The sequence below is a fragment of the Peromyscus californicus genome, unplaced genomic scaffold (assembly GCF_007827085.1).
Source record: "Peromyscus californicus insignis strain IS unplaced genomic scaffold, ASM782708v3 Scaffold_53__1_contigs__length_281908, whole genome shotgun sequence".
Lineage (NCBI taxonomy): Eukaryota > Metazoa > Chordata > Mammalia > Rodentia > Cricetidae > Peromyscus > Peromyscus californicus.
In genome coordinates, this window is record NW_026294566.1 from 239,731 (window position 1) to 251,767 (window position 12,037).

Consider the following 12,037-nt stretch of genomic DNA (forward strand, 5'->3'; position numbering starts at 1 on the left):
CTGAATGTATTCTTTGATGAATATAAAAATTTGAGCTACGAGTGAAATACTTTCCACAATCTAAACATTTGTAAGGTTTTTCTCCAGTGTGTATTCTTTGATGAACATGAATGTTGACCTCTGAGAAAATGACTTGCCACAATATGAACATTTATAAGGTTTCTCTCCAGTGTGTATTCTTTGATGAACATGAAGATTTGACCTGTGAGTAAAGGATTTGCCACAATCTGAACATTTATAAGGTTTCTCTCCAGTGTGTATTCTTTGAACATGTAGTGTTGACCTCCGAGTAAAGGACTGTCCACAATCTGAACATTTATAAGGTTTCTCTCCAGTGTGTATTCTTTGATGAACATGTAGTGTTGACCTCCGAGTAAAGGACTTTCCACAATCTGAACATTTGTAAGGTTTTTCTCCAGTGTGTATTCTTTGATGAACTTTAAGGTTGGGGCCTACAATAAAGGACTTTCCACATACAGCGCATTTATGAGGTTTTTCTCCAGTGTGTAATCTTTGATGAACTTTAAGTGTTGAGCTATGAGTAAAGGACTTTCCACATACATTACATTTGTAAGGCTTCAATCCAGTATGTTTTCTTTTATGATTTTGAACTGTTGAGCTCTGTGTAAATGACTTGTCACATATATGACATTTGTAAGGTTTCTCTCCAGTGTGGATCCTCTGATGAACTTTAAAATTTGAGGCCTTGTTAAATGACTTGCCACATTCCTTACATCTATAAGGTTTCTCTCCAGTGTGGCTCCTCTGATGAATATGAAGTGTTGAACTCTGAGTAAAAGACTTGCCACATGCTTCATGTATGAAAAGTTTTTCTCCTGAATCATTTCTCTGAGGAAGATGAAGAGAAAACCCATGGGCAAACAACTTGCCATACTCTGTACATTTAAAAGCATTCTCTTCAGTGTGGATTTTACAATGAGTTCTATATTTTGATTCATGGGAATGGAAACTGTCATGCTCTGGACATTTGTATGATTCTTTTGTCATATGGATTTTATGATGCTCCTCAAGTACTGAAAATGTAGAAAACAACTTTCCACATATTTTACATTTGCACATTTTTTCTCTAGTATGAACCACATTAATTCTGAAAAGGTCTGAGCATCTCCTGTAAATCCTTCCAAATATTTTATTAATTTGTCCAACACTGAATCTTGGATTCCCCTCAAATTTTGATGGGTGGGTAAAATACTGTCTACATGCTTTGAATGTTGGTTGTTTCCCATCAGTGTGTCTTGAGTCATTTTGAATAGCTGAATGGAAATTGCAGGATCTGAATGGAAATGATGCAGAGTGAGCTTTGTGAGGAGAAGCTGGAACTTCTTCATCTATACTGTCAGGAATGTCAGTGATGGCTACTACAAAAAGATCATTTCCATCAGCACATGTTTCATGCTTTTCATTGTCAGATATACATGTCCAGAACTCTCTTATGTGTAATTCACCGAGGCTATTACTTTCAAACTGTCCTGATATTTCTCTTTGGTAAGTATCCTGGGTACACTCTTTTGTGAATGACTCCTGAATGGGATAACAAAAGAGAGCTGGAAGAAATGAAAGGCAATTATTATCTAACTGTGTAGAATTAGACAATAATAATATAGAAACTTTTTTATAAAATGACACCAATATGAGGTAAGTAGCAAAAAGATTACACAAAAATCTTCAGTACTTCTTCCATAAGGAATTAATGTCCAAACATGATGAACACGGAGAAGGCCATTTCATGCACTTGAATTTTATAATATGTAAAATTTGAAAAGGTCTTCTTTAAGCATGTCATGTAACCAACAACTGTAAATATAATTGTTAGAATACAAAATGAAACTATTAGCCATTATTAAAAATATTCTGTTTATTTGGAAATTGCATTATCAATTTAAATCAAAATATCCTTTCTAAGCAGATAAATGATAAAGTGATAGTAATAAAAATATCATATATAGATTTTATTAATTCTATAATTAGTGATTAATTATTTAATACATGTTAATATGTAGTTACTCAGGGAGAGTAATTATTGAAAAGAAATGAATAAAATGATCATGAAAAAAATATGCCTATCAGGTCCACAGATCTTTATGTACATGAGGAGAGAATGTTTCAAAATCCCCACAATTACATTGATAATTCTATAGGTCTTTCAAATTTTCAGATGCCTAAGAATATCTTAAATTGATAAAAGACTGGCCTTTCATCTCAGCATTTGGAAGGCAGAGGCAGAGGCAGGTGCAGGTGATTATCTATGGTTATGAGGCTGTCCTGATCTACCTATTCATTTCCTGGCCAACCAGGGCTACATGGTTACACATCCTGTCTCAAAAAAGGAAAGGTAAGAAAAGTAAATTATCTGTTCAGGCAATTAAAAAAAAGCCAGTAGAGTCAATTAGGCAAAGTTGCCCTGGGCAACATTAAGATGGATGGGTTTCTCCCTTGTAAAATTAGTTGTCAGCAAAGCAAACCTTGATCTTGGCCTCAGTATGTCCTCTCCTAGTGTAACTAATGATAGAACCACCCCATATGGCCCTTCAATGTGAATCACAGTCTGACTTTTTCTTAAAGTGTTCTTCACTGACTTGAATGCCGACTTTGAATGGTGGCCAGAGTACGTTACAATCTGTTTTTCCAAAGTCTTAGATCTCTAATATGTTTGGATTCAAAAACACAAAAAAGCAAGCTGGACAGTGGTGGCACATGCCCCTAGTCCCAGCACTCAGGAGACAGAAGCTTTAATCTCAGAACTCTGGAGGCAGAGGCATGCAAATCTCTTTGAGTTCAAGGCCAGCTTGGACTAAAGAGCAAACTTCAGGACAGCCAGGACAGTTACACAGAGAAATACTGTCCCAAAAGAACATAAAAAACAGCAAAAACAACAAGTTGATAAATGACATGTGAAATTAACAATTTTTAAATGTAAATTTAATTTAAATATAATTATATCATTTCATTTCAGACTTATCCCTGCCACTTGCCTTTCAACTCTTTCCATATCCCCTAATAAATGATATGAACTCCATTTGATAATGGTTACTCATATGTATTTATGTGTATATTTTTCATATATATATATATACCAATTACCTATAATTACAAAATATTAGTCCAGACTTATTCTTAATGATTATATCATTTCAGGACTATTCATTTTGCATTAGACAAGCAATAATGAGGATAATCGATAACAGAGGATAATTCTCCTTGTCACACCATTCATTAGGTTTCCATAGTTCCTTGGTTAGGGATTTGAGATACAGGGACACTACAAATTGGGAAACAAAAAATCTGGATGGTTCTTCAGTTATAATGGAAAGCATGTCCATGGAAATGGTGAAAGAGGATTGAGAGACAAATAACACCAAGGTTTTCTGATAATTCCTCAAGAAAATATATTATTCTGTATTTTCCTGCAATTCTACACCACATAAGTGTGAGACATAAGGGAAGTAATGACTTCCAGGCTGACAATACCACACAAAAGAACCAGAGATTAGCATCAACCTTAACATAAAAGCATAAGAATCAAAATTTCTGGTATAAAATAAATGTTATGTGTAATGAGGATATTATGACTTTATTCTTTTCTATCTGTATCCCCTTGAACGTCAAATTATCTTAGACTGACACTTAAGAATTTAATCAGAACATAAAACAGGTATGGACAGAGTGAGTATTCTTTATTTTCCCAATTTTAGAAGAATTGTTTTGAGTTTTCTCCATTTAGAATGATTATATTGGTAATTAGCCTGTAATAAACACATTCTATTATATGGAGATATGTTCCTCCCACTACTGAATTTTTATAATGAAGGGATGATGTACTTTGTCAAAATCATTTTCTGCATTGAATGAAGAGAATATTTGATCTCTTTCTTATAGTCAGTTCTCCAAATGTATTCTGTGTATTGGTTTACTCATGTTGATTCCCATTAGCATCTCTTGGTACATAATTATTTAGGGGTATTCTTGAAATGAAAATATTCCATTTTGTCATATAATTAGAAATGTATTGGTGTTAGTGCTTCTCTGATGGTCTGGTGGGATTCTGTTCTGAATCCATTTGGCTTTCTTTAGTTGAGAGATTTTTTTTATTCCTTCTATTTAATTTCATAGCATGTGATATGATAAATTATTTAGGTCACTTGATTTATCTCTGTTAGGGTACATGCTAAGAAATTCATTCATTTGTTTTTGATATTATATATATTGTGGGTAAACAGACGGAACTGAGAAAAATTATCCTAAGTAACTTAACCCAGAAAGACAAATGCTGCATATTTTCTCAAATTTGTGGATGCTAGCTTTCAAGGTTTTGGTCCCTATGTTTTCTACAGAGTTTAGGTTGTTGGTATGGGGCCAATGGGGATGTAGATTTTTTCCACAGAGTGGATAATTAAAAATAGTACTGTTTAAAAAAGACAGAAATTAAAACAGTATTACATCATGAAAGTTATGATAGAGTAGTGTAGAAAAGCAAACACAAAGTGGAATAACAAAGAATACAGTCCTTTCCATGATAATCTTAGAAATATATTTATATATTTATTGACTGTATATATGTGGTCATATATATGATTAGATGGTAGTTTCAATAAACCTCTTTCCACTGCCTGTGTCTTGGTTATTGAACTTTGATCATCAGATTTGAAGGAAAGCATCTTTATCTTTATGGACCACATGAGAAATCTTTTGAAGAAAAATAGGGAATCATACTTCTGTAGAAGCTTGATAAAACATGTACATGCCTAAAAACTATTTAAGTGTCATTACTGTACAATGGTGTAGTAAATACCCAAACTTTAGATCATATCCAATAAATAAAGTCTAATATATAAATAATGGGTTGCATTGTTTTCTTTTTTTTTTTTTTTTTTTTTCGAGTTAGGGTTTCTCTGTGTAGCTTTGCGCCTTGCATTGTTTTCTTGTGTTTCAAGAAAACATAGCATGAATTGCCTTTGTGATTAGTTACCATCCAGAACCCAATGATAAGGCTCACATATTTAAAACATTGCCGTAAAGCCAATTCCATTGTTGGAACATGTACCTTAAGGTTAATGTAGCCAAAAACTGAGACCAAATTGGTCATAAATCCAAGATAAGAAAACTATGATTATTCTGCTTAGTGAAAATGAAATTAAACTAATGCTATATTCTTATACCTATAGATTTGTACATCACTCATCCATCACTAGAAAAGTGTAATATGCAGATTTTTGAGAACTGAGCCCTGTCTTGGATTCCTTTATCTTAACCCTTGCATCAGGGTTCAGATACCTATGAAGAAATGGATGCAGAGAGAATGTAAAGTCAATAAATGGTAAATGACTCTAGGGAAGAAAAAGTTTACAAACATCTTAGGACCAATGGCCGTACAATCACCAAGTATATGACAGTAAGGTCAAAACCCACAAAAACTCAAAACAGACAAAATCTCAACTTATAAAATGGAAAGTAGGCCCAAAGACAAAACTTTTGGACAAGAATATATGTATTGTCCCTCGCTTCCAGAAGTAAGAAAATCTGGTTTTCAATTGAGTAACACCAGGGTATATCAATCATACTCAAAGTCTTGTGTTCAGAACCAGTTGGCCAGCACAAATATTCCTTGATTTTTTTTTATGTATTTTCTCTTCTTTCTTTGACATAGAGAATGAGATGGGGTGCAGGAATCATGACATTGGGTTAGTGTGGTAAAGGGATAGTATGCAAAGAGGTTAAAAGAAATACAATTCAATTGATCCAGATACAGTGTGAAAATTTCCCAACAAAACAGAAAAAATCTAGGATCACTGTCATACAGGAGAAAAATTCAGACATTTATTAAAAAACAAAATAAATCCCCACATACATTGTCAAATTGCTACTGACATACTTAATTTCATCTAATCACCATTATCATGAAATGAGAGAAGATAATGTAAAATTCTCTGTGTGCTAGATCCTAGTACACAATTCTAAATGAAATTCTCAGGCATTGCTTGTAGTGAGGAGCTAGGCTAATCCCACTGCAGTTATGGTTTTTCTTTAGTTTGTACTCTACATATAAACTATTGTTTCCTTCCACCTTACCTGGTTCTGTGTCTTCTGCTTGCTCTATATTCACAATCCAAGGTTCTTTGTTCTGTTCAAGACAGGTGACTAGCTCTGGTTTTGATACAGAAAGGCCTGTGAATTAGGAGAGACACCATAATTTCTTTACATGATGTGGAAAAGAGTTGGGTTCTAACACAGGCTTATACTCTGTGGATATGAAGTTACATAAGAAAAGATTCATAAGTAAACTCTTATTAGTGCATAGGTGACAGGTGTTGTAGACTTTTAAGAAATTTATAATTTTAATTTTGTATACATTCAACTTTTGTGGTGAGCCACAAGAATATGACATAGGGAGACCAGCTGTATATAATAAGCTATACCTTGACTGATCAAGGTTGTCCTTCAAGAGAAAAGCCATTTATCATGGCTTTCTGCCTCTGAGATCCCTGCTCTCTTTTTAGTATTTGAATTGGGTATCTGCCTTTTGCAAACCTCCCCTTTAGCTATGATCATCCCAAACAAAGCACTGAAGGATTAGCAGGGAACAGGAATTAGCTCAGACTATTCCTTGTCTTCAGGCCTAGTAGCATTCCAGAGCAATTGACTGAGAATAAAGGAGGTTTTTGTACATCCAGGTGAAGTGATAGGTGGTACAGCATTCCTGTCTGACACAGACCCATGTTGCTAGAGAGAAGAGAAGAAGACAGAGATTCTGTAGAGGGTAAGGCAGATTTCTTGAAGAATTTTCTGAGAGTCAGGAGTAAGGAGCTAGAAAGGAGAGATGAAGGACAAAGGAACAGAGGATGAAGATGAGGTCAAAAGCATAAGGGCTTAGTAATTCCTGGGGCTACTCAGGACAGACAAAGTAGATACAAAGAGGAACCAAGACTCAGGATGGAACGGAAGCTGTAATATATAGAATTTTTTCATAGAGGAATAAAGTAAATTGACAAGGAGTAAGGTATATGTATATTTCTTTTTCCTCAGATACCCTACACTAGATCGAGCATCTTGCACAGTATTATGGGAGAAATTTTCTCAGGGCTGGCCTTGGGAAAATTCCATTAAACTTTTCATACATTACCCCCATTTTAAAAATAAAAATGTTGGAATCATACCGCATTCACACATTATTGCTACTGAGTGACTGCAAATAACCAATATATGGGACTAAAGGGAGTATTCGGCTAAATTAAAAGACCATTTAGAATAAGAAAAATTTCAGTGTATATTACACTTACCAATATATAGGAATATTTGGAAGCTGGTATTCATTGATAGAAAACAATTCAAAGTGTTAATACAAGCTGTTACATATTCCTAAGGCTAAACAGCAATGATGAAAGAATTTATTCTCACCTACAGAAACTAGGTTGCTGTAGTTCTCCAACATGACCTCTCTGTATAAATTTCTCTGAGCTGTGTCCAGGCATTCCCATTCTTCTTTGGAGAAACTGATGGCCACGTCCTTGAAAGTCAATGGATTCTGAAGTGAAAATTCAATTTTTCTTTGTTATGTTGGTTTGAGTCCTTATTTGCCCCAGGAAACAGTATTTAACTAAAGAACTCTCTGTGCTATCAGTAATCAATCTGCAATTTTCAAATGTTATACATTAAGGGGGAGGATGTTGTGACATTTTCATGAGATCAAAGTGCCCAACATCTAAACATTTCATGAAATATATGACTTTTCTCAGTGATAAGTAATGTTGGAAGTTGCCCTCTGTATCAATTGAGTTTCAATATTCATCTCTAATATCAGAAAATCTGTCAATATTTCAGGTCATGAACTGATGTAGATAAGTCATACTGGGAAATAAAAGAGGCAGGGAAGAGGGGAAAGCAGGATATAAAACAGAAATGACAGTGATAATACAGAATTTATTTCAAAAATATAACAAAATATAAAAATATTATTTTCTTACAATGAGGAACTATCATGAGGGTTGAGAGCTCTGCAAATGAAGCATTTATGTGTGAAATGTCAACCTGTCCCATCCTTGTGCAAACATTTACCTGAGACCATGCCATCTGTTTGTCCCATCTTTTGGGTATTGTCAGGAAGTTTATCTTAAAGTTTCACCTTTCTGATACTATTCTGTGAGAAAATGTAACAGCACCTGCATTCAATGCTATCACACTCAGAGACCAGAAAGCAGGTAAAAATATCCACAATCTGTGACTTGGGATACAGCAGGGATGCAGAAACCATGAACTTTTACACATAGATCAAAACTTAGCTTCTCCTTTATTCCATTGGGATGTCCATTATTCCAGCAGATTGTGGAAATCTCTACAACCTGGGTATGTGGCTTCAGTGCTCTGCTTTATACTGTGCACAGACATTTTAAATTTGCTCTGAATACAGCTGTAAGAAGTTGTGGTGACTCCTTCCTCTTATTCCATTTCCCTGAGATCTTTAATTAAAACCTGACTGACACCTGTATTTGAAATAGTGGATGAAGTCTGAGGAAGAGCCCCAGCTGAAAACATTTCTCACACTGGGTAAGTAATACACTTGCCTACAGCCAAGGCCCAGCAGGAAACTGATGCCTCACTAATGTCTCCCTGGAGGCATTCTTTTTAATTTCCATGTTCCTTTCGGAAATTCCACTATTTTACAGTTTTGCAGTGAGACAAATGATTAGATTCTCCCTTAAGTTTATTTTAAACAGTGAATATGCTTCTTTTGAATTCACATGCAAATTTTGTAACTAAATAATCACATCCCTGCAGCCAGATTAGTACTTTTGCTTCTTATTGAAGACACTTCAATTCCAACCACTTTAATTTTCCATGTTGAAACTTTTTGATTGTTTGTGAAATCCACATAAATATAAGTACATTTTGCCAACCAGTTCTCCATTAGTTCATTTGATCAAAAATGTACTATATAACCATAGGATGTAACATTGAATCAACTCCCAGGGGAGTGATTGTTAGCAGGTGTCAGCACAATGGAAGAGCATTGCAAGTTTACTGTAAGGTTAGTAGCTAGCAAACAGAAACAATGGAATAGTCTCTTTGAATCTAGTCACAAAACAGAATAATAAACAGAAGAAAATTTTCCTGATAGGATAATTTTGTACCACCTTACGACTGGAAAATTTCATTTGGAAGTTTGTATTACATTTGAACACTTCAGCGTAGTACATAACACAGTATAATTTCATAGAAATACTACTTTAAACATTATCCATTGTCAGGAAGACATTCCATCCTTTTACATAATGCCTCTTTTCTGGAATAGTCTATATTGAGCAAATAGATACCTGGCCAAAAGGACCATGGAACATGGTTTCTTTCTCATTTGTATGAGATGATTCAATTCCATTTTCAGTAGGACATGTATATGAATGTATATTTGTATATCAAATAAATATACTATACATTAATGCAGAGAATTTATTTTGAAAAAAATCAAGTGAGAAAGTAGTGGAAAGATGCATACATTCATGGGACATTCATTCAAAAATCTTTACCTTGACTGCATCCGAAAAAGAATAAAGCCTTGTAAAAACTGAGAGGTAATATAAAGGTTTGGGATCACTGCAAAAAAGCATTTGTAGGAGAACAGGCAACAAATCTCACCTCCATACATACATTTACCTGAGAAAAAGCCATCTCTCTTTTCCCTTCCGTCTGGATCCTCTTAGGAAACTTTATCTCAAAATTTCACTTTCCTGAAAATATGTTGGTTTCAAAGCAAGAAAAGCCTTGTATAATTTCTAACACACTAAGAGACTGGAAGGAGGATCAAAAAGCTCACTCTCTGTACTTTAATGGAACAGTGATGTAGAACAACATGAGCTTCCAGAGGAAGACAAAAGTGTAGCTTCTACTTTCCTGCATTCAGGTAGGTAGACTGTTTGGCCAGCATGAATGACTTTAGTACAGACCTGGCAAAATGGTTAAATTGACTTGCTAGACCTAGCAGAGTCAGGTGGGCATTTCAAATTGATGCTGAGCACAGCTGACATCGAGAAGCATTAATGAATCTTATATTTTCTTACTCTGTGGTGGTTGATTAAAGCAAAATGAGGCTTCCATGGAGGATAACACACAGTATCTGTGGGGTATTTAAGATGAAAGTAATTCTTCAACTGGGTAAAAAAATGTAGCTGCTTGTGTCCAAGAAGCATGAAGGCAATGTATTCCCCTCTACAGTCTCCACTGACTTTTTCTATTGGTTACCATAATACAATTTATAATATGAAGATTCTGCAACTTTGCCATGATATCCATGATTAAAACTTTCACAAATATATTTTCACAATTACATTAATTCACCCAGGAACACTGTTAAGTAATTATGGGTGAAAAATGAGGAGACAGGCACTGGTGGTACATACCTTTAATCCCAGCATTCGGCAGGCAGAGGCTGGTGAATCCCTGAGTGTTCAAGGACAGCCTGGTCTACAAAGTGAGTTTCAGGACAGGGTCCAAAAGCAACACAGAGAAACCCTGTCTTGAAAAATCAAAAAAGAAAAGACAAATGAGAAGAGACAGGTGGTATTTTTAAATTACGTGAGTCCCTTAGAAACCTCTAATACCTTAAGTTTTTGTGAAAAATACTGAATTCCATCCTTTAACATCGTTTTTTTTTTTGGTCAATTTAATATATATTGTTGGTTACAAAATGCCCTCCTACATCAGCCTGATTTACAAAACAGGATTTTATTTATTTAATTATAAAAGAAATTCATGGAACACCCTCTGTAAGTGACATTGACAACATAGAAATCTGCAGACATAATCAGTTTATCTTTGTTTTCTACATGAATTACATAGTAATTACTCAGACACTTCATTTATATTTGGAATTAACTAAAAAGAAATATTTTTTTGTCTTTTTTCTTGCAATAAGGTAAGGTATTTACTAGAATCAGTGCTGTATGACATGCAGAAATGAAGAAAGGGCAGGAATTTCATGGTGTTGTTTTAATATCCATGTTCAATTTTCAGTTCCTACAACCTATGCATATTTTTTTCAATAGGATTCTAATAAACATTAATTCCTCTCATTAAAAGGAAAGTCAAATTTTCAAAAGCCCTAAACAAGGTTAAAGAGAAACTAATTCTAACCTGAAGAAAATGCAATGTCCTTGTTTGGGTAGAAAATTCTGCAGCATAACCACCTCATTCATAAATGAATAAAACTCTCACCACAATCCAGATATGTATGTCAACATTCTGCCGAACAAAAACATACTGGAACTCAGAGAAGGAAGAAGGAAATAAAACTAGGGGCTGATTTAAAAGTAACCAGTTTAGAGAAATAGACAGAAGCATAATCATAACAAATAACACCAGCCATGTTCTTCTCCTTACTCACAGCAAGCATAACAATTACAACTATTAATTTGCCTGTATTTTCCCAGCAATTTATTTGGTAAGTGAATGCAAACTAATGGCTTCCTACAAGACAAATCTGGTATCTGAATTGCATGGTTATTAGATACAGAGTATCATGTAGTCTCTGACTCTATCAATTCCATACCTGCAGAAGGCACAGTAGACTCACTGAGATTAGGTGTGGAATCTGCCTGGACAGTGAAAAGATACCTTCTGTAACCATGCTTTTACCACGAGGTTCTATACCAAAGATTTTTAATTTAAGAGCAAGGAGAGTATATATCTAGAACAACTTAATGGATGTTTTGTCCTGAAACAGACACATTTCAATTCATGGACATAAGGCAGAGAAACACTACAAACATATGCTCCACTAGGTTTGAATTAAATGCTGACTCTTTTCTCCTAATAAACTGGGATTTACACTTGGTCAAGTACAATTAGAAATAATTTTTCTAAGTCAGGAATAACCTATTTCTCATAAATCTTTTCTCCCTTTTTCCTTGTAGTTTCTCTTTACTGTTGGCTCCAATTATTACTGCTCTGAGGAAAGGACAAAAGTCATCTGAACTAGTTTGTGATACATTGGAAATGGAAAGTACAGTGTACTTTCCTTGAAATTTTAATG

The 12,037-nt window shown here is 34.6% G+C and overlaps 1 protein-coding gene across 1 annotated transcript; it reads right to left on the reverse strand.

The window, feature by feature from the left end:
- Positions 1-11,091, reverse strand: LOC128095951 (zinc finger protein 585B-like). The gene is made up of 4 exons (XM_052714935.1): positions 10,407-11,091; positions 7,414-7,540; positions 6,088-6,183; positions 1-1,565 (listed from the first exon to the last, which is right to left on the reverse strand). Exons 1-4 carry the CDS (start codon positions 10,419-10,421, stop codon positions 61-63), a joined length of 1,743 nt encoding a protein of 580 aa, XP_052570895.1. The 5' UTR covers positions 10,422-11,091; the 3' UTR covers positions 1-60.
- Positions 11,092-12,037: the final 946 nt, after the last annotated feature.